At 39.5% G+C, this 24,034-nt stretch overlaps 1 protein-coding gene across 5 annotated transcripts in view; it reads right to left on the bottom strand.

Annotated features, from left to right (window-relative positions):
* The window catches only part of RFC1 (replication factor C subunit 1), an 82,098-nt gene extending 66,155 nt beyond the window's left edge, over positions 1–15,943 (bottom strand). The window contains exons 1-2 of one of the 5 annotated variants that reach the window (XM_044945974.2): positions 15,446–15,943; positions 742–870 (exon numbers count right to left, since the gene is read on the bottom strand). In XM_044945974.2, the coding sequence (XP_044801909.2) occupies positions 742–870; positions 15,446–15,448 (132 nt within the window). In that variant the 5' untranslated portion in view covers positions 15,449–15,943. The remainder of the gene's footprint in view (positions 1–741; positions 871–15,445) is intronic. The other 4 variants (XM_044945975.2, XM_044945973.2, XM_044945971.2 and 1 more) reach the window with 4 other exon arrangements.
* Positions 15,944–24,034: the final 8,091 nt, after the last annotated feature.

The raw sequence follows: 24,034 nt of genomic DNA, 5'->3' as shown, positions 1-24,034 counted from the left end.
ATTACTCATATGTTTTTAAAATATTGTTTATTTTTATCTTATTTACAAAGTAAGTTTTTATTGAGATATAATTGACATGTAACATTATATTAGTTTCAGGTTTACAACATGATGATTCAATATCTATACATATTGTAAAATGACCATAAGTCTAGTTAACATCCATCACCATATGTAGTCACAAACCAATTTTCCTCTGTTTATTCCTTTAAAATAACGTTGGTTTAGAGCAATAATTATTATATTGAATGTGGAGTATTAACATATATAGATATAATTCATATGCCAATTATGGCATAAAGGATGGGGTGGTAGTAAACCAACCTGTCGAGTTGCAAAATTCTCACATTTTACACAAAGAGGAACAATATTAACTCAAATACACTATTGACACCACTGCCTGCTCATCATAGTGATATTATATCTTAAATTCTATGAAGCCCAAGGAGGACAGGAAAAAGAATAAAGCTTTCCTCCAAAGCCTTCCTTCACAAGAAGCCCAATACTGGAGCTTATGTCTTTATGAGCAAACTTTGGTTAAATTTTCACTAAATCAATTAACGAAAATACCAAACTATAGATGCAGTAAGATATATTAACTAGAAATAAGTAAGACCTTATTACTTTTCTTCTTTTTCTGCTAAATGAGTCGAAATTTATATTTACTTAAGGCTCTCAATATATTAAATCTCAGAACTGAGTTTATTTTATACAATTCAACATTGCATCTGGAAAACTGACCTTGATTTCCTTTATTCCTTTCTTTGCTTTTAAACTTTCTTCAGCAGACTTTGTTTTCTCATTCTTCTTTACTGTTTCACTTACAAGTTTCTTTCCACTTGGTATAACCCCAAAGAATTTTCGAATATCCTAGAAGCAAAAAAGGAGATTCATAAACAAACATTAACTGCACAAAATTCTAATCTCAATTGTAAAAAGGAACAACTCTGCATACACACTGGTGTACTCTCAATCATGTCTTCATAATGATATAGCTCCAAGTGTGCAGCAGCATCCTTTTTATATGCAAAAATTAACTGATAAAATTACCTGAGTTAAAAATAATGAGTCTAGGGAATTCCTTGGTGGTCCATTAGTAAGGACTCCGAGCTTTTACTGCTAAGGCCCCGGGTTCGATCCCTGGTTGGAGAACTAAGATCCTACAAGCTGAGCATCACAGGCAAAAAGATTCAAAAATAATAATAATAATGTGCCTAATGAAAAGCAGTTTTAATTCTCAGAATCTGGCCAAAACCAGGGCAAAAATTAACAAAGGAAATTTTTGCTAAAAACAGCACCGTTAAAAGAGGCAAGTAACAAGCATTTATTGATTATGCCTGCACATATCCCATCATCACAGACACACTAGGGGAAAAGACAAAGAGTTGAAGAACATAATCCTTGCCTATGGAATTTACACTCCAGTTTGAGAGAAGAATAACTCTTACAACCCTGATCATTTAAGACCTTAATAACTAAGAACTTTGAAATTATTTCCCGTTATATGATTTTTCCAAATTCCAAAGGAAAAATTTTGATCACACTTGCTTCAATTACTGTCAAATTAATCATATATTTACAATGTAATTTATCATACATTTGTAATAATCATACTTTTACAATATAATATATAATTAATATCACTTATCTTTCTTATGATATATATTCTTCCTACACTTTTAGATTTTCAGTGCAATTCAGTTTCTCAGTCGTGTCTGACTCTTTGCAACCCCATGGACTACAGCACACCAGGCCTCCCCGTCCATCACCAACTCCCGGAGTTTACTTAAACTCATGTCCATTGAGTCGATGATACCGTCCAACCATCTCATCCTCTGTTGTCCCCTTCTCCTCCTGCCTTCAATCTTTCCCAGCATCAGGTGGCCAAAGTATTGGAGTTTCAGCTTCAACATCAGTCCTTTCCATGAATATTCAGGATTGATGTTCTTTAGGATGGACTTTTAGATTTAAGCTCTGAATAAACTGTTGTATAGAGAAAAAGTAATAGCCCTTAGAGTAAGAAATCCCTGGTATGAATCTCTGCTCTAGCACTTTCCAGTGGACCAAGGGATGACCTTGACTTTTAATCTGTTTTCTCATCAGTAAAGTGAGATCAATACTCCTTACACTTCATGAGGATTAATTATGCATCTGTCACAATTCTGACTCAGTAAAAAGCTTCCCTTCTCCCTCATTTATGTACTATTATCCCTCCATATCCACCTACAGTTCTCCACCTACAGTTCTCTACTCACAGGAAAGGAAGGGTATAAGGAACACAGAATATGAGAATTTAGGATCTGAATTCCAAAGAACAGGGTTCAACAGGCAGTTGAACTGTTTTCCCTATTCCTATCCTCAATGTTTATAATCCTGAGTCTTCAATTTTTTTTTGCCTGTTCCAAGCTCTCTCTCTTTACTGTAGTGAGGAAAATACCTGTTAAAAGTACTTTGTCAAGTGTAAGAAAGATAACAATGTTTTTCCTCAATCCTGGCGGTAATTGTCACACTCTTAAAATGTCAAAAATCCCAAATAAGTGTGTTCTGCAAACACAGAAACACATAGCTTTGTGGTTAAGCCAATAAAGAAAACAGATAAACGAGATACACAGACATGTTAAATTTTTTTGAAAGGTTACAGACTTCCCTGGTTTTATACCCTCTTCTGTAAATTTCCTAATATTAAAAAGTCACAAATCCATCCTAATAAAATCTAAGATATATTGTTCGCAAAATGGTACCTTAGCTATGAAACTGAGACATTTGTGTCAGTTGCTAAGAAAAAATAGATAATAAAGAAAGCCAGAAAGCCACAGTCTTCCGTATAATTTGCAAAGAATTGAATTTGAGGCTGACAACTACTTACTTTATTGCCTCTGGAGGAAATGAGAGTTTCACATTGGAGTTTCACTTTTGAAATTACCAAGTAGGTCTTCAAATAGTGTGATTTTTCAAATATACACACACAGCACGCATGCACCACAGTTCAAAACTGAACATTAATAAACAGCTTAAAGTCGGTGGTGGTTTTCCATCTGTGATGGAACCACAAATACTTAAAACCACAAAGAGAAAACAAAACATAATTCAGGAAATGGAACTACTGGTAACGTTGAGCTCTCTGACTTCTGTCTGTACCACACTGCCAATCCTAAGCATTTTTGTAACCTTTTCTTCCTAAGTAATTCTTCCTATTCACAACCCCTTTCCTCTCCCTGTACTCTACCCTACTTTCCCACTCCCCATGCCCTTACACTCTGACGGCAGCAAAACAATTAAATTACAGCATCCTGATCTTAACTCAATATCTACTAAAAATCTAAACTTTTGAAAAAGAATTTTCATTGGAATGAAAGTCGTTCTACTCACACTTTTTTAGGAGTTACCTCCAAAGTGAGCAGCCATCTGGTGTATAAGCATCTAAGAGAAAAAGGTCACCAATTTGACTTTAATTTATATCATGACTTTACCTTACTCTTTATTAACAGTCCCTACCTGGTATTGCAGGTCTTTAAAGATTTCATCAAATAAAGAACAAGACTAGTGACTAATCAAATTACCAAATAATGGATCTAAACATCACTCTTACCTGCACAGAATAATTCTTGCTCAGCATATGAGTAGAAAAAGGAACACGTTTTTAAATTTTATTTTTATAATCTTAGCAAAGGGAAGTCCTTCCAAGCAGAACATCAAGACTAGAAACTACCCATTAAGAAAGAAAAATTTGACTACATAAAAATAAAAGATATCATAAACAAAGTTAAAAAATAACTAACATGAAAATATCTACCACACATTATATATGAGGGCTCCTACAAATCAATAAAAGATAATCCAGTAGAAAAAATGGATAAAAGTTACCAGCAGACAAATTATAAAAGAAATGCAAATAACCAAACAATAAAAGATGCTCAACCTAACAAATAATAAATTGGAACTTGATTATTGTTGTCTAAGTGTTAAAAGATTCATCATGTTCAGGTATGTCAAAGGTGTGGGGAAACAGATTCTCACACACTACACTGCTAATAAAAGTAAAAATTGGCATAACCTTTCCAAGACAATCCAACACTTATCAAAATTTTAAATGTGCATACCCTTTGTCCCAGGATTTCACTTCTAAAAGAAATGGTAAAAGAAACAGCTTTATTTGGGGAAACCAAAAGAGTAGTAATTAACTCTTACTTTCTTTTTAAATAGTTATTAACTGAACATGACAGTTTAAATAAGCAAGATTTAGGCAAAAATCACATAAACATTAAAACAAATTTTAGCACAGACAGCTAACAGCAACAAGTTTTTCACACTTCTACTTACAGCTACTGGACACAGATTTATCTCTTTTGACAATTCTATGAGGTATAAAGGCAAATAGAATGAATTATCTCCATTTTATAGATAAGTAAGTAGAATTAAGTCTGACAAACATAAGCTTTTAGTCAGTTTTGCCACTTACTACTAGACACTTGGGCTTCCCTGATAGCTCAGTTGGTAAAGAATCTGACTGTAATGCAGGAGACCCCAGTTCGATTCCTGGGTGGAGAAGATCCACTGGAGAAGGGATAGGCTACCCACTCCAGTATTCTTGGGCGTCCCTTGTGGCTCAGCTGGTAAAGAATCTGCCCACAATGCGGGAGACCTGGGTTCGATACCTGGGTTGGGAAGATCCCTTGGAGAAGGGAAAGGTTACCCACTCCCAGTATTCTGGCCTGGAGAATTCCACGGACTGTATAGTCCATGGGGTCGCACGACTGAGCGACTTTCACTTCTACTGGACACTTGGGGGCTTCCCAGGTGGTGCTAGTGGTAAAGAACCTGCCTGCCAATGCAGGAGATGTAAGAGAATGGGTTCAATCCTGGGTCAGGAAGATCCCTTGGAGGAAGGCATGGCAACCCACTCCAGTATTCTTGCCTGGAGAGTCCCATGGACAGAGTAGCCTGGTGGGCTACCATCCATAGGGTTACAAAGAGTCAGACACAACTGAGGCAACTTAGCACACATGCACCAGGCACTTGGGATGAATTACTTAACTTCTCTGGCCCTGTTTCCTCATAATGCCACTTGCCTCACAAGATTCTTGTGGGGATTAGAGATGGCACACCCAGATTGCAACCTGGTCCTCTGACTCCAAATTCCTTTCATAGTTCTCTACTTGACCACGACTGTCCCCTCATCATTTTACCATAATTCTAAGTGAAAGTCACTCAGTCATGTCCAACTCTTTGTGACAACAGTCCATGGAATTCTCCAGGCCAGAATACTGGAGTGGGTAGCCTTTCCCTTCTCCAAGGGATCTTCCTAACCCAGGGATCGAACCCAGATCTCCCGTATTGCAGGCGATTCTTTACCAGCTGAACCACAAGGGAAGCCCAAGAATACTGGAATGGGTAGCCTATTCCTTCTCCAGCAGATCTTCCCAACCCAGGCATCGAACTGGGGTCTCCTGCATTGCAGGCGGATTCTTTACCAACTGAGCTATCAGGGAAGCCCTGATAGATCCTGACACCCCATCACTAGCAATATGGCCTTTCCCTTATTATTCCTGATACATTTGATCCTTATGTGATTACAGACAGGCACCATGCCAGGGACTTAGGAAACAAACAGGAAAAAGACCTCATAAAGTTACCTGGGAGACAAATTAGTATATGAAGAATTAAATACAAAAGAGTGCTAAGACAGAGCTAATCACAAAACTATAAAAGCACCAGGAGCACCTAATACAGACAGCCTCAAGGACAGAAGACAGACCTGAAATGGGTCCCAAAACGATTAGTAGGAGATACTTTTGATAGTCATAGAAATCCGAGTTCGAACACATTGCTATAAATTCCATACAGGAGGCTTGTCTATCTTACTCACCTCTGTATCTCAAGTACAGGGCCAGCACCTCAGATAAGCAGATGCTTAATTAATAATGGTTAAACACATGAGTGGTTATTTTTAAGGTCACTGACCTTCACACCTGGGCTCAGGAAGAATGGTTCTTAACTGTGTAAAATGAAATTGATGGTAGATTTGTTTTTAAAGATTGCTTATTAAAATAAACTTTGAGATTAATTTGTGGGGATGACTTTATTTACTGCTCTTTGTTTTAAGGAATTTTAAGCAGGTATTAAATTAACATTATTGTGTACTATTTCCCAGGAAAATTATTCAAGTTGACTCTTCTATCATATGGTAGTCTTGTCATATTAGAGTATTGTGGCTACAAAAAACAAAATACTTTCACTTTTAGTATAATACTCTTCCTCACAGCTTTTCTCTAAAGCCTATTAATGGCTCTCCATGAACTTTAAGTTAAAAACTTCTGATTCACATACTCACACTGCATAAGCTAAGTTACATCCATCTTAAAATCAGGTACCCCTTAAAAACACACTGCTGCTGCTGTTTAGTCGCTCAGTCGTGACCAACTCTTGGAGGCCTCGTGGACTAAAGCCCACCAGGCTCCTCTGTCCATGGAACCTTCCGGGCAAGAATACTGGAGTGGGTTGTCATTTTCTTCTCCAGGGGATCTTCCTGACTCAGGGATCAAACCCACGTCTCCTGCTTAGCAGGTGGATTCTTTAACACTGAGCCACCTGAGCCTCCTAAATCTTGTGTTTACTCCAGACCTCTGAGCTCCATATCCATGTAGCCAGTCTGTCATCTTCACCTCTATCCAAATGCCCCAAAGGTGCCTCCAACTCATAACATCCAAAACCAAGCTCATATTTTGGGGGTACTTGTTTCTCTCTGTTTCCCACCTCAATGCACAGCACCAGCATTCACTCAAAACAGAAAAATGGGCACTGTTTTTCCTCCTCATTCTGACCCTCCACCTCACTATCCTATCTAAGAATCTCCTGAATACTGCTGTCCTCTTTCTTCTATTTCTATTGCCAATGCCCTGATTTAGGGTTTCATTTACTTTATAAAAAAAAAATTTATTTATCTCATTGGCTGTGTTGGGTCTTAATTGGGGCACACAGGATCTCTGTTGCTGCATGTGGGATCCTCCACCATGGGCTCTTCTTTGCAGCATGCAGGCCCTCAAGTTGTGGCTTGTGGGCTCCAGACAGTGTGGGCTCAGCAGCTGCAGCACCAAGGCTTAGTTGCAACATGCAGGATCCTAGTTCCAGGACCAGCAGTTGAACCTGCGTCCCCTGCATTGGAAGGCAGGTTCTGAGCCACTGGACTGCCAAGGAAGTCCCTATTTACCTTTTTAACAAACCCTTAAATAGGACTCGGAGAAGGCAATGGCACCCCACTCCAGTACTCTTGCTTGGAAAATCCCATGGACGGAGGAGCCTGTTAGGCTGCAGTCCATGGGGTCGCTAAGAGTCCGACACGACTGAGTGACTTCACTTTCACTTTTCACTTTCATGCATTGGAGAAGGAAATGGCAGCCCACTCCAGTGTTCTTGCCTGGAGAATCCCAGGGACGGGGAGCCTGGTGGGCTGCCGTCTATGGGGTGGCACAGAGTCAGACACGACTGAAGTGACTTAGCATAGCATAAATAGGACTTACTCTGTGCCAGACAATGATTTAAACATTTTAAAAAACTAATTTAATCCACATAACAAAGTCTATGACAGTCTTTAATTTTAATTCATAGATGAAAAAACTGAAAATGCTAACAAGACATTTTCTAGTAAATGTTTTGAAATATAAGACGTTCTTGAAGTGAACTGAAAGTTGTTCAGTCATGTCTGACTCTTTGTGACCCCATGGACTATACAGCCCATGGAATTCTCCAGGCCAGAATACTGGAGTGGGTAGCCTTTCCCTTCTCCAGGGGATCTTCCCAATTCAGGGATGGAACCCAGGTATCCCACACTGCAGGCAGATTCTTTACCAGCTGAGTCACATAAATGTAACCAAAAGGAAAAGATCTGTTGCACTCTCCTACCCTAAGGTGTAACAATTCTACAACACTATTAAAGAAAAGCATTGCCTATCAGGCAGCCCAAATGCAATTTTAATATACATATACATTGGAAGGAAAGTTATGACCAACCTGACAACATATTATAAAGCATAGACATTACTTTGTCAACAAAGGTCCGTCTAGTCAAGGCTATGGTTTTTCCAGTGGTCATGTATGGATGTGAGAGTTGGACTACAAAGAAAGCTGAGTGCCAAAGAATTGATGCTTTTGAACTGTGGTGTTGGAGAAGACTCTTGAGAGTCCCTTGGACTGCAAGGAGATCCAACCAGTCCATCCTAAAGGAATTCAGTCCTGGGTATTCACTGGAAGGACTGATGTTGACGCTGAAACTCCAACACTTTGGCCACCTGATGTGAAGAGCTGACTCATTGGAAAAGACCCTGATGCTGGGAAAGTTTGAGGGCAGGAGGAGAAGGGGATGACAGAGGATAAGATGGTTGAATGGCATCAGTGACTCAATGGACATGGGTTTGGGTGGACTCTGGGAGTTGGTGATAGAGAGGGAGGCCTGGCATGCTGCGGTTCATGGGGTCTCAAAGAATTGGACAGGACTGAGCGACTGAGGTTCGTGACATTGTACAGGAGACAGGGATCAAGACCATCCCCATGGAAAAGAAATGCAAAAAAGCAAAATGGCTGTCTGGGGAGGCAGCCCATTTCACAAATAGCTGTGAAAAGAAGAGAAGCGAAAAGCAAAGGAGAAAAGGAAAGATATAAACATCTGAATGCAGAGTTCCAAAGAATAGCAAGAAGAGATAAGAAAGCCTTCTTCAGCGATCAATGCAAAGAAATAGAGGAAAACAACAGAATGGGAAAGACTAGAGATCTCTTCAAGAAAATTAGAGATACCAAGGGAACATTTCATGCAAAGATGGGCTCGATAAAGGACAGAAATGGTATGGACCTAACAGAAGCAGAAGATATTAAGAAGAGATGGCAAGAATACACAGAAGAACTGTACAAAAAGGATCTTCACGACCCAGATAATCACTATGGTGTGATCACTGACCTGGAGCCAGACATCCTGGAATGTGAAGTCAAGTGGGCCTTAGAAAGCATCACTACGAACAAAGCTAGTGGAGGTGATGGAATTCCAGTTGAGCTATTCCAAATCCTGAAAGATGATGCTGTGAAAGTACTGCACTCAATATGCCAGCAAATTTGGAAAACTCAGCAGTGGCCACAGGACTGGAAAAGGTCAGCTTTCATTTCAATCCCAAAGAAAGGCAATGCCAAAGAATGCTCAAACTACCGCACAATTGCACTCGTCTCACACGCTAGTAAAGTAATGCTTAAAATTCTCCAAGCCAGGCTTCAGCAATATGTGAACCGTGAACTTCCTGATGTTCAAGCTGGTTTTAGAAAAGGCAGAGGAACCAGAGATCAAATTGCCAACATCCACTGGATCATAGAAAAAGCAAGAGAGTTCCAGGAAAGCATCTATTTCTGCTTTATTGACTATGCCAAAGCCTTTGACTGTGTGGATCACAATAAACTGTGGAAAATTCTTCAAGAGATGGGAATACCAGACCATCTGACCTGCCTCTTGAGAAATTTGTATGCAGGTCAGGAAGCAACAGTTAGAACTGGAGATGGAACAACAGACTGGTTCCAAATAGGAAAAGGAGTCCGTCAAGGCTGTATATTGTCACCCTGCTTATTTAACTTATATGCAGAGTACATCATGAGAAACGCTGGACTGGAAGAAACACAAGCTGGAATCAAGATTGCCGGGAGAAATATCAATAACCTCAGATATGCAGATGACAGCACCCTTATGGCAGAAAGTGAAGAGGAACTCAAAAGCCTCTTGATGCAAGTGAAAGTGGAGAGTGAAAAAGTTGGCTTAAAGCTCAACATTCAGAAAACAAAGATCATGGCATCCGGTCCCATCACTTCATGGGAAATAGATGGGGAAACAGTGTCAGACTTTCTTTTTTTGGGCTCCAAAATCACTGCAGATGGTGACTGCAGCCATGAAATTAAAAGACGCTGACTCCTTGGAAGGAAAGTTATGACCAACCTAGATAGCATATTCAAAAGCAGAGACATTACTTTGCCAACAAAGGTTCGTCTAGTCAAGGCTATGGTTTTTCCTGTGGTCATGTATGGATGTGAGAGTTGGACTGTGAAGAAGGCTGAGCGCCGAAGAACTGATGCTTTTGAACTGTGGTGTTGGAGAAGACTCTTGAGAGTCCCTTGGACTGCAAGGAGATCCAACCAGTCCATTCTGCAGGAGATCAGCCCTGGGATTTCTTTGGAAGGAATGATGCTAAAGCTGAAACTCCAGTACTTTGGCCACCTCATGCGAAGAGTTGACTCATTGGAAAAGACTCTGATGCTGGAGGGATTGGGGGCAGGAGGAGAAGGGGACGACAGAGGATGAGATGGCTGGATGGGGTCGCAAAGAGCCGGACATGACTGAGCGACTGATCTGATCTGATCTGAGCGACTGAACTGAACTGACATTAAGTCAAGACAAAGTACCAGACCTCACCAGTGCTCAAAAAAAAAATTATTAATTTTTTAGAAGTTTCCAAATCTGCTAATTACAAATCTATTAGTAGAGTTAGAGATGAAAAAAAAAAAATCTTTGCAATAAATACTCCTAAACCTGCACAAAGGAAGCCACCATAATGACCTTTTAACTTTAAAAGATCAAAGCACAAAATCTAATACATATTTACTTTGAAGTATAACCAAACAGCTAGTAACTTTTCCACTGCACATGGGCTCAACCAGCGAACAAGTTATATCTGTCTACCAAAAATGCAAAGAGAAACCATATCCTGCACTGTGTTCACTCACTTTGAAGAGTACAGGATTTTATGCAAAATAAGCACTGCAGTGCTCTGTGGGGTTGGCTTTACTTCTCTATTTTGAAAGTAAAGAAATACAAATATTTTTGATTAATATGTTTAATTCATCCACCAAATCCACAAGCAGAAATTGATTATCACCAACACACTTCACAAAATCTATCCAAATGCAAAAATCTATAATTCTGAAAAACAGTTAAATGCAAAATGATATATCTGACTAAAACCGTATATTAACAGCAGCACAGAATAGACAAATGAAATTAAACAATTTTAAATTATATTAAAACCTTATACTTTAAAAACGACAGGTAAGCTGTTGGAATGTAATTCCCTAAGTTCAGGAGAGAGATCCATTCTCACCACTCTTATTCAACACTCTGGTTAAAAAAAAAAAGAAACCCATTAGGCAAAAATAAATTATAAAAGGCATACCAGATTGGGCAGAAAGAAGCAAAATTATTTTTATTTGCAGCTGAAATGATCTTAAATAAAGAAAAGCCTAAGGAATTTACTAAAATAACTGTTAGAACTAATTTAAATGAGTTCTACAAGGTTGCATGATACAAGCAAGATCAATATACTAAAACCAACTGTATTTCTATACTTTTCACAAGAACAAACCAGAAATGAAATTAACAATTCCATCTATAGCATCATCAATAAGAACAAAATAGCATTATCAATAAGAACAAAATACTTACAAATAAATTTGACAGAAGTGTTAAATCCATACTCTGAAAACTATAAAATATTGTTTAAAGCAATTAAAGAAGACACAAACAAATGGAAAGATAGCCCATATTCATGGATCAGAAGACATTATGTTGTTAGGATGGCAATACTTTGCAAATTGATTTACAGATTCAATACAATCCCTAACGAAATCCTAGCTGGCTTCTTTGCTGATTCTAAAATTCATATTTTAGAAATTCAAGGGATCCAGAACAGGCAAAACAATCCTGAAAAAGGTCTAATTTGAAGGACTTACACCTCCCAATTTAAAAATGCACCACAAAGCTACAGTAATAAAGCCAGTGCATTACTGGCTTTAGGGAAAACACATAGATCAGTGGAATAGAATTCAGTGTCCAGAAAGAAACCTTCACACTTACAGTAAACTGATTTTTGACAAGGGAGCCAAGACAATTCAATGAGAAAAGAATACTTTGCAAGTGGTGCAGAAACAACTGGAGACCCACATGCAAAAAAAAAAAAAAAACTTGGACCCCCCCCCCCCACTTCACACCATATACAAAAATTAACTCACAATGGATCAAAGTCCTAAATGTTAAGAGCTAAAACTATAAAACGGTCAGAAGACAATAGAAGCATAAATCTGCATGACCCTGGATCAGGTAATGGGTTTCTTAGATATGACGCGGAAAGCTCTGAGGAAGTGATGACTGACACTTGAATGAGTGAGAAAAAGGCAGGGTATTCCAAGAGGAGGAAGAGTATCCCAAGGAGAGGAAATAAAAATAAAAGCTGAGACAGAACCAGCTTAACACACTCAAAGAACAGATAGATGAGCCTGGAAAGGAAATAAGAGTCTTATAGGTCAAGTACCAGTACAAATGGCAAAAGTTACATTATTAATACAAAAGAGTGACAACATTGTTCCAGGGAAGCATTCATGCAGTAAACTTCAATGTGAAAGGGCTCCCCTAGAATGTGGCAGAGCAGCAGCTTAGATGTGTTCTGACCTCTCTCATCCCTCAAGTCTCATGCCTGTTTAATTCAAACTTCTCCATATTTTCAATAAATAACTATGACAGTCAATGAATTAAATATGTTGACTTTTTTTAATGGCATCTCTCAAGTTTTATTAATGTTTTAAGCAAATAATTAAATCCTCATAGCAATCCAAATCATTTACATGGCTACTTTTTATTCTATTTATTTTCATTTCAATTCCTTTAATAGACATTATATTCACATGGTTCAAAAATTCAAAAGGGTAAAATGTCTCCCTCCTACCCTGCCTCTCAGACACACATTTCCCATCTTTGGAGGCAACAGATGTTATCAGTGCCTTGTGTATCCTTCCCATCTTCAAGCAAATATGTGTATATTCTTTTCTCTCCTTTTCTACAATAAACTGGCAGCATATTTTACATACTGTCTTGTATCTTCTTTTTTTTTTTTTTAACATTGTATCTTCTTTTTTCACTGAATTATTTTGGCAACTGTTCCGTATCAGGGTACAAAGTTTTCTCTTTTTGATGGTTGCACAGTATTCCATTTTGTAGATACACAGTATTTTACACCTTTGATAACTTTTAATTGGAAAAGATTTGAGAAAAAGATGCAGCTCCCAGGGCAAGAGCTGCTAACCTTACATCTATCGAAGGGCCTCAGAAGATATATGAATTCCCTTAAGTGGTGTGTATATGTCCTTACGTATTACTGTGGGCAGCAAACTTGCATACCATTCACCACATTATCAAAGGGAGAGCTGTGATCCAAACAAAGCTACAAACTACTGTACAATATAACTTGTGTGCTGCTGCTAAGTCGCTTCAGTCGTGTCCGACTCTGTGCGACCCCACAGACGGCAGCCCACCAGGCTCCCCCTTCCCTGGGATTCTCCAGGCAAGAACACTGGAGTGGGTTGCCATTTCCTTCTCCAATGCAGGAAAGTGAAAAGTGAAAGTGAAGTCGCTCAGTTGTGTCCGAGTCTTTGCGACCCCATGGACTGCAGCCCACCAGGCTCCTCCATCCATGGGATTCTCCAGGCAAGAGTGCTGGAGTGGGGTGCCATTGCCTTCTCCAGGTGTCTAATAAACATATGTTGAACAGAATTTTGGTCGAGGATCAGCTCATTTTTGTACTAAAGAGAGAACTAAACACCAATAAAATCCAAACTTGTTATGTTCTTTATAGAATCTTTTCCCTTTACAAACAGCAAAACCGATCCCTTTGACTCCCACTTTTTTTGAGAAGGGCTTTATTTTTCATCTGCACCTTGAACAGGAGTACTAAGAAGAACCAATTATGTAAAGTACCTGAATGATCAAAAGTTGACTACATAAGCTATCATTCTCCATAACTGACAACATCAAAGGTATCTCTGATGCCCCTTAAACTCTTTAATGTTCCACACAATCCTTCCTGAGAAATATAGATCATTAGTCATGTAGTTGTATGTTTCCTACCACAAGCCAGGGACCAGAATAGAAGCTTTACATTTATGATTTTGTTTAACCTTCAAGACAATCACTCAAGGCAGCTATATTTCTCCCTTTCTACAGTTAAGGAAACATAATTTAAGAGGTTAAAGTTAAGCTATTTACTTGTTCAAAAACCACTTCATCATTAAATGGCAGAGCAATACCAAAACATCGCCTCACTCTTACCTTCAAGACTCCAAATCTTAAGAATTTTCCACAATTACCATGCAGTGCCTTAAGTCCAAAATGTAATTACTAATTACAGTCATTTTAGGGGGGTGGAATAATGTGGTGGTCAGAAAAACCTAGGTTCTAATTCTAGTTCAACCATTTATTAGTTACATCACAAAATGTTTTAAACTCTAAAGGCCCCCTTTACCATCTTTAAAACTGGATTGCTGTGAGGTTTAAACGAGAAAAGACATGTAAAACAAACAGCCCACATATCCACCTGAAGATACTTGCTACAAGCTGGCTATTACGCTGTTATCATTATTTCATCCTTCTCTGAGAAGAAACACAAAGGGCTGTAAGGTTTCCGAATCTGGCATAAAATTACACACACAGCCCAGAATGTTGACACTGTGACAAACACGCTGATTGAAAATCAAATGACTGAAAAAAATGTCTGATTATTAAGTAGACTCCAGCTTAACGCAGCACAATAAACTGTCCTTTACATTAAAATATTTCAAACACACACTAGTATCAACTGCCATTCTAGCATGAATGTTTTGTTTTGACGGCTGCATAATTATTTCACTATTTATATGGTTTATGCAGAATTAGGCACTGAGGGTTTTAAGATTATTTTTACTATCAGGTGACAAGCGATGACAGCTGTCAAATGCACTACAGCTGCTCCTCCCAGGTTTGCCCTCCCTCCTGTAAACCGTATTATCCCTTTAATTTCTATGAACTCATCTGAACCAAATAAAACATCCTCCCCGTGCCCTCGATCTCAAAACGGCTGATGAGCACTTCGCGGAGCTGCTAATGAGCAAAGTACAAAAACTGAAGGCTGAGAAACTTATTCATGAGAGCATTTCGCGGTGTTGTTGAAGACGAAAGTTGAAGGCCTGAAACTTGTTCATCAGAAAGGAAGTTTGTTCGATTCTTCTTCTCTGACACCCAAAGCTTGAAATCAACGCTTTAGGCAGGACTCAAACAGAAGTTGGAGGCAACACTTCACAGGAAAAGCAACTTTACCCCTGAGTCCCCCAAATCACCTCATTACTCCCTTCCTTCCTCCCTTCCCCCAACACTGGGAAAACGTGGAGCTGCCGCGCAGCACCAAGAGCGCTGCGCGCTGGCTGCGGCCGAAAGCTGAAGCCCCCAGTGGAAGGAAAGCTGTGCGCCCGGCGCCCAGTTTTTAGCCCCTTTCGTGCCTTCGTTCCCTTCCGGGGCCACGCATCCCGGTCCTCCCAGACCATCCACGCCAGGAAAGCCAGGTCCACGCCCTGCCTGCGAACTCTCCCCAGCCCCCCAGCCGCGAAGCCTTTCCCAAGGGCTCACCATTGCAGCCCACGGATGAACGCGCGAGCAAGCAGGCCCGGCCGGCTGGGGAATCCGTTACCGGGGCTCGGGATCCATTCGCGCCAACAACTTCTCCCGCGAAGTGGAAGGAGGTCGAGGCAGCGGCGCCCGGTGATGACGTCAGGAGGCGCGCAGCTTCTTTTGGGTCCCGGCGGGAGGCGGGAGGCGCTACGTGAGCCCAGGTGCGACCCTTGAGACCGCCGCGACGCTGGCGTCGCAAGGAGTGGCGGGACCATGGCCCGAGCCTAGTTTTGCGCCTTCGACTTTTGGTAGGGGCCCTCAATTGGGGAGGTCTCGAGATCGATGTCCTCCGAGGGCGGACACCTTTGGAGGTTTCATTGCCCTCCTTAGTAGCTTTAAAATGTTTATATATATTTTTTTAAATGTTTCCATTACCAGCCGCAGTAAGGCAAACATTTTAGGTGTATGTTTCACAAATTACATTTTAACATCTATTCTGAAATAAAAATTTCACCGAACAGTATTTACCCTGATCTTCTTTTAAATGTTTGACCAATCCAGTTGGTTTTGTTCGCCTACTTTTAAGTGGAGACCCACACTTTGAAAACACTTTTAGGACAATTTTATATTGTATAATTCCAAAACAAAAAAGACTTTGATAAAATAGTCATTACCACCCACTCCATTTTATAAATGAAGAATATAACGCCCAAACAAGCTAGGGGCCCTAACTGAGAATCTAGGCCTTCAAATTCCCAACCCTACCTCAGCTGCTGCTGAGTCTCAAAAAAGTGTGTTGGAAACCAAGGCATAAACGAGGTACATCTTCCTAGAAGAACGATGATCCCAAAAGCTTTGGAGTAAACAAGTTTTATATTAATAGATAAGCAATGGCATTTTGGAATAGAATGTGACATTTGCATACAATTTTAAGAGAAAACGGAGACCTTAAGTAGTTGAATGGGAAGAGCAGTATCTCCAGGTTTGGCCCTAGACTTTCAAATCCTTATCCACCCTCACCCACCCCTTGTTCCATCTTGCATTTTATCACACCCAGTATCTCTGCAATGAAAGATAGCAAAGCCTTCAGGAATGAAACAGAGGTTAAGGTGGAGCTAGTGGTAAAGATGGACAGAGGAGCCTGATGGGCTGCAGTCCATGGGGTCTCGAAGAGTCCGCACGACTGGGCGACTTCACTTTCACTTTCAGTGGTCAAGAACCTGCCTGCCAGTGCAGGAGACATAAGAGACTTGGCTTCAATCCCTGAGTCAGGAAGACCCCCTGGAGGAGAGCATGGCAATCCACTCCAGTATTCTTGCCTGGGAATCCCCATGGACAGAAAAGCTTGGAGGGCTATAGTCCACAGGGTCGCAACGAGTCAGACAGGACTTAAGCAGCTGAGCATGCAAGCACAGAGAGGTCCTATTTATTAACTGCACAGCATATGTGCCAGGCAAGCAGCTATGGACTATCCCACTTGAACTCATCTGATACCTAGTGACACTGGCTACTATTAACATCCACAATTTACAAAGGAGTAAACTATTCTCATCAACAGAGCCTCAGTGCATTGGACCCTCTGATGCCAATATGCCAGGATTCCTAGCCCTGCCACATGCTAATTGTGTGACCATGGGCAAGTTACTATGCCTCCATTTCCTCAACTGTAAAACAATGATAATAGTTCTGTGTTCCTCGTAGGGTTATTAAGGTTATTATGAAACTGTTCCTGGATAAGTGAATAATTTTTAAAAATCAGTTGTTATTATTATCATCATTATTACACAAAGCTAGGTAATATCAAGAGAGATAGTTCCAAAAATGAACATACCTACTCCACAGTTTTGCTTGGGGAAATACTTGACTGGGGAGGAAGGGAATCAAATCTTTTGAGAAATCAATAAAAAAACTACTCCCCAGAAAAATGTACATGACAGACACATCACAAAAGGTTTTGCCTGTAACTTCAGAGAACCTAAACTAATTTACAGTGTTCATTGTGTTGTAAATAAGCAAATAAGTGAAAGCCACTCAGTCGTGTCTGACTCTTTGTGATCCCATGGACATACAGTCCATGGAATTCTCCAGGCCAGAATACTGGAGTGGGTAGCTGTTCCCTTCTCCCAGGGATCAAACCCAGGTCTCCTGGATTGCAGGCGGATTCTTTACCAGCCAAGCCACCAAAGAGGCCCAAGCAAATAAGATGTATGTTAAAACATTTACATATCTTTTACATTATACAAGTTTAAACTTTTGCATTTCTTTTTTAGTATTTTGAAGCCTTCCTTGAACTTAGGCAAGACTTAAATCAAAAGACTGACTACTAAAAAGATACTGAACTGAATTTGTTGGATTGTTTTCTTTAGGAACATTTACTTGGAACTATCCTATCTCAGAAATGTACCAGATTTGAAATGGCTATATATGTTTGATGCTCCTCCCCAAACATGGACTGGCCTGTGACAGATTTGACCAAAGAATATAGTGGAACTGATGCTAGGACGGTTCCAAGTAAAGCTTCCTAATAAAGCTTTTAGAACACCAGCAGCTCCCATCTTGCTCTCTTGGAGCTTTGAGCCACCATGTAAAGCAGGAGGAGGGCCAGTTGAGTCCAGGCTTACAACCGTCTCCACCAGGTTACAGGCTCATCAGTGAAACCATCTTCAACACACGGTACCAGCTGCTGGTGGAATTCCACTAAATGACCCCAGTCAACACTATGTGGAGCAGAAAAATCACCTAGTCAAGGCTTGTTTAAATTCTCTGACCAACAGTAATGTGAGCATAATAAAATGATTGTTCTTTTAGGGTACTAAGTTTGGGGTAGTTTTTTGTAAAATAATAGATAACCAGAACAGCAATGTTTTAAAGAAACCAAAGGATAACCAAAAAAATAAGCAGCAACAAAATACTCAGGCTTATTTTCTCCACTGTGGTGCTTTTTTACTGATGCATCATTCAACAAATATTTATTGAGCATCTACTGTGTCAGCACATTTTATGTACATGCTGGGAAACCATAGCAAACAAGACAGACAGTCCCAGCTTTTCTGAAGTCTATATTTTTGAGGAAATGAGAAAAATAAGTAGACAAAAATAAAATCTGTACTTTTAGATATGGGTGAGAGTCCCTTGGACTGCAAGGAGATCCAACCAGTCCATTCTGAAGGAGATCAGCCCTGGGATTTCTTTGGAAGGAATGATGCTAAAGCTGAAACTCCAGTACTTTGGCCACCTCATGCCAAGAGTTGACTCATTGGAAAAGACTCTGATGCTGGGAGGGATTGGGGACAGGAGGAGAAGGGGACGACAGAGGATGAGATGGCTGGATGGCATCACTGACTTGATGGACGTGAGTCTGGGTGAACTCTGGGAGCTGGTGATGGACAGGGAGGCCTGGTGTGCTGCAATTCATGGGGTCACAAAGAGTCAGACACGACTGAGTGACTGAACTGAACTGAACTGAAATGCTATAAAGAAATCATAAGATTTGAAGCCTAAAGAGTGCTACGATCCTATTATTCTTGGTTGGTGGTTTAGTTGCTAAGTCGTGTCCAGCTCTTTGCCACTGCACAGACTATAACCCACCAGGCTCCTCTGTCCATGGGATTTCCCAGCAAGAATACTGAAGTGGATTGCCATTTCCTTCCCCATCCAGGAACTGAGCTGGATCTCCTGCACTGCAGGTGTACTCTTTACCAACTGAGCCACCTTTGTATTTTATGACCAAAAAAAGAAAAATAACAGATTGCTAAGTGTTTTGTGGCAAAATATGATACACATTTGTTTTCCATGGTAGAGAAATCTGAAGAGTGCTAAAAAGATGATCAAATGTGATTTTTTAAAAAGTTGTCTATAGGACAGCAGCAGAGTTCCCTGTTAAGTTTGCTTCTACATGATAATTGCATCTGGATTTTAACCCTTACAGGGCTCTACTCTATAATAGTTTGAATTTTTTCCAAGCAAAAGGCCAGCCTGTGTGCACCTTCCATCTCTATGTGGTCTTTCTTCAACGATGAGAATAAAATGACAACAGGTCATAACTACTCCCGTCTCTCACTATTAACTGAAAGACTGCAACAATGCATCTCCAGGAAACTGAGGGTGCCCAAAAAAGAATACAGCAAACTGGGGCTAATGATTTTTAGATAGTTTTTCTAGAGAGGCCCAGAAAAGTCATTTATCACTGATGTAAAACATTAGCCAACAGAGATTCCTTGCATGTTTTCTTGAAGGTATTTTCACCAAAACTATTTCCTCATGTTTTCCTTGGTCATGCTTTCCTTAGTTGAGCTCTTCTTAGTATAAATGTTTCTAAAACCAGCTGATGAATAAATAAGACCAATAATTAATTTGTAGAATAACACCAGTAACAGATAATATAGCAATTAGATCAATGCTGCCGTTTCCAGAATTAAGGGTATCTATCTAAAAGCCTAAAGTATTTTTTAAAAATTCTTTGCTTTTAATAATGGTTTGAGACATATCACAGAGAAGACCCATTTTAAGGGATATATTAAATATTGGATGTGATCATCTGATACTGACTGGCCTTGTCTTAGTTCTTAAAAGAAAAAGCTTCAAGGAAAACTCTGTAGAGCAAGTCAGTTTTGTGAAAGGTAGGGCTCTCTTTCCCTCTTCCACTTAGGGATACATCACTGGTAGAAGAATTGCTGACATTCCATGGAGAACTCTTTACTTCATAAGTTAGAATATTGACAGTAACATCTCTGCTAATATATTTCTAAATCTGTGAACAGTTTGGATTATGAGAATAAAAATTGGCTCTCTTTCCATAATGTATGTGAACACTCAGTCATGTCTGACTCTTTGTGACTCCGTGGACTGGAGCCTGCCAGGCTCCACTGCTGATGGAATTTTCCAGGCAAGAATACTGGAGCAGGTTGCCACTTCCTAATCTGGGGGATCTTCCTGACCCAGGGATTGAACCCGTGTCTCTTGAGCCTCCTATGCCCACACCTCCTATGCCTCCTCCATTGGCAGGAGGATTCCTTACCACTGCCACCACCTGGGAAACCTCCATTGCCCTCTTGAAAGTGACTTAAAAGCTATGTGTTAGTTAGGAAGTGCATAACTTGAATTTTGGTCATCCTTTATAATCTTACTATCTACTGCCATACATAAGTGAAAAACAATTGCAAAGGGCAATCTAAATTCTTAGTGTTAATGCCTGTGTCTTAGTTAACTCATCTGTGTGATGAAAATAACTCTTAGAGTCACTCTGAAATGCTTTTCAAGAGCACAATAGTTACATTGTCTTTCACTTAGACATTTATAAGTCAGCAGAAATCAATGGAGTTTTCACTGTGCAACAACAAATGTGACTTTCTGCCCTCTGGATAAATATTAGCACGTCCTGCTTTGCTAGGATTTATTGGAACATTTTCCTTGTAGAAACCGTCTGTTAGGCAGCTTGTCCTCTTCTGTGTTTGTGATGCCTGCAGAGACCCAGAAGGGTGATGTTGACCTTATAATCCATTTATGAACATAATCATTAAGTCATAATCTGTCACCATTAAAGTGGACATATTCTAAGTTAGGAAATTAGGTAGTAACTAGGTCATTTATCTTAATTGTTGGATGATATCTTCTTAATGTGATTATGGTTGAGTAATCTAAATTTATATAAACTTGCCTGATATCTTACAAATAATAAAAATGTTTGTTCCATTAATAAATCAGTATCTTCCCTTAGGTTAGAAGAAAGTTGCATTAAAAATAGTAAATTTAACAAAAAGCATATAACTTTACTTCTGGCGTACATGTTTGATTATATAAATAAAATGTATCTCAAATTATGAATTAAATCCCTAAAATATTCACTGGCAGGACTTCCCTGGAGGTCCAGTTGTTAAGACTCCGTGCTTTCACTGTAGCAGGCACCAGTTTGATCCCTAGTGGGAGAACTAAGATCCTGCAGGCCACGTGGGGCGAAAAAATAAATAAATAAAGTATGCATTGGCAATGTTAAAGTTGTTTATAGACAGAACAACAGGAATGCCAACCGTATTTTGTAGTGAGTACTCTACAATTTTTTTTACAATTAAAATAGTCTTTCATTCTCCAAGTCCTACAAATCAAAGTAGTTCTAGAACTTTTGTTGTTTCATGGGAATAATGTGAGGATACATAATAATCATACAACAAATAAAGGAAATTACCAGTTATAGGGCTTCCCAGGTGGCGCTACTGGTAAAGAACCTGCCTACAAATGCAGGAAACTTAAGAGACGCGGGTTCAATCCCTGGGTTGGGAAGATTCCCTGGAGGAGGGCATGGAACCCACTCCAGTAGTCTTGCCTGGAGAATCCCATGGACAGAGGAGCCTGGCAGGCTACGATCCTAGTGTTGCAAAGAGTCAGACACGACCAAAGTGACTTAGCATGCCCACACGCACACTAAAGAATGACCACATACTTGGATATTATAGAAGTTTAAGACTCTTGAGAATCTGAGTTTCTATGATAAGATACACCCAGAATTGTGCATATTTCAACAAAGTTTACAATGAAAATATTTTGAACTTCCATGGAAGTCTCACAGGTCATCTTTCTCAATGTGCAGTTTAAGTAGAATTGAATGTACTCACTGTTTATACAGAGTAGTGTATATTAGAGGGGGAAAATATCTTGCAAATGAACACAAGCCAGAATAGAAAAGACACATGAAAAAGGAATTCCAATAAATTCACATCTTTCATAAAATATACAGCAAAATCTTGGTCAGATGAAGTCTGATTCATTGTCACAGAAAGGATATAAACAATAATTTTAAGATACCTGTTTAAACTGCTAGTTCCTATAGAGTTAACTTTGCTTTAAGAGAAAGTCAAGTGCTTTGTATTCTATGCTTTTAAATATTATACCCAAAATTATAAAATATTGATATCTTTATATAAACATTATCATTAGCTCTGGAATTAGCACTACATAGCATATCTCTAACCCACTCCAGTACTCTTGCCTGGAAAATCCCATGGACGGAGGAGCCTGGTGGGCTGCTGTCCATGGGATCGCAGAGTCAGACACGACTGAAGTGATTTAGCAGCAGCAGCATATCTCTAACACCTGGGATTTCCTAGACATTTTTCAGAAGATGTTCAGCTTGATCTAAATATATGATCTGCAAAACCTAACATTACCCATTATGTTGAAACCCATTACTAAAAGTTGAATTTCACCTCTTTTACCTTTTTCTACTTGTGTGCATAATCTAAATCTGATCATGAGAAAACATCAAACAGACCAAAACTGAAAGACCTTCTATAAATTAACTAACCAGGATTCAACAACAGTCTTTCAAGGTCATAAAAGACAAAGAAAGATGGAGAAACTGTCACAGATTGGAGAGGATTAAAAATACACAGTAAATAAATGCAATGTGGAATAATGGACAAAAAGGAGATTAGAAGGAAATAGGCTAAATTTTAATAAGATATGTACTTTAGTAAATAGTAGCATAGCATAATATCCCCGTTTGATCATTGCAAGTGATTATGTAAGTTAACATGAAACAGAACTGAGTGAAAGATGTGTGTGAACTCTCTGTACTCTTTTAGCCACTTTCCTATAACTTTTTTATATTAAAAAAAGAAGACCCTAAAGTGGATATTTGTACCACTAAACACACAGGACTGTCGAAGATAGGAAGCAAGAATTTGATTTTTGAACATGTTAAGTCTGAGATGTCTTTAGACTTGGGATGAAAGAAATAGTCACCGCAAAGAAATCAGAAAATTTGTATTTATGTCCAAGTAACATGGCTATGAAGCTTAATAAAATTTTTAAGAAGCATCCTCTGTTTTAAAAAAAACTTGAGGGTATAATTAATAAATTATTGATAACCTTATATCTTACCTCTATGATTTCACAAAGCATTTCTTCATGAGAATAATTTCTTGATGAAACATTCCTTCTCTTGGTTTCAAGGACATCTGGTCTCCTGGTTTTCTTTCTTCCTCAACAGCCACTCCTCAGATTCTTGTGTTCGTTGCTCCTAATTTTCCTGTCCTTTTAATATTTGATTGCTCTAGGGCTTACTTCTGTACTCACTGCCTGGTAATTTCATCCAATATCATAGCCTAACATACTACATGAATACTGACATTTCCAATTTTCTATCAGCTGCTGAATTTTCCTGTAAACTTCAGACTTCTATATCCATTTTCCAACTTCACATCTCCACTAATAGATGTATCAAAGTTAATCTGTCCAAAACTAAACTCCTGATCTTCCCTCATAAACCTGTGTCTCAACTGATGGCATCCTACCATTTGCACAGAAAAAAAGAGAGAGGAGCCCCAGGTGGCAGCTGTGCCCCAGGTGTAGTGAGAGGGCATGCAGTCCGGACTGTAGAAGTTGTCACCCAGGAGACAGGCAGATCACGGGCTGTCATCACTGTGCCCCCTGAACAAAGCTACTGGGGCATTCACTCCATGACAGGAGGGAATAAACCAGGAAAAATGAAAGAATGAGATTCATATAATGGAATTGAAAGCATGAAAAGGTAAAGGAATTCCTAAGTTGTCAGCAAAGGGAAGGCCCAAAATGACAAATAGGCAGAAAGGATCAGGCCCAGAGCATCAGCAG

This window comes from Bubalus bubalis, chromosome 7, assembly GCF_019923935.1.
Source record: "Bubalus bubalis isolate 160015118507 breed Murrah chromosome 7, NDDB_SH_1, whole genome shotgun sequence".
NCBI classification, from domain to species: Eukaryota; Metazoa; Chordata; class Mammalia; order Artiodactyla; family Bovidae; genus Bubalus; species Bubalus bubalis.
This window is presented reverse-complemented; position numbering and strand designations above follow the sequence as displayed.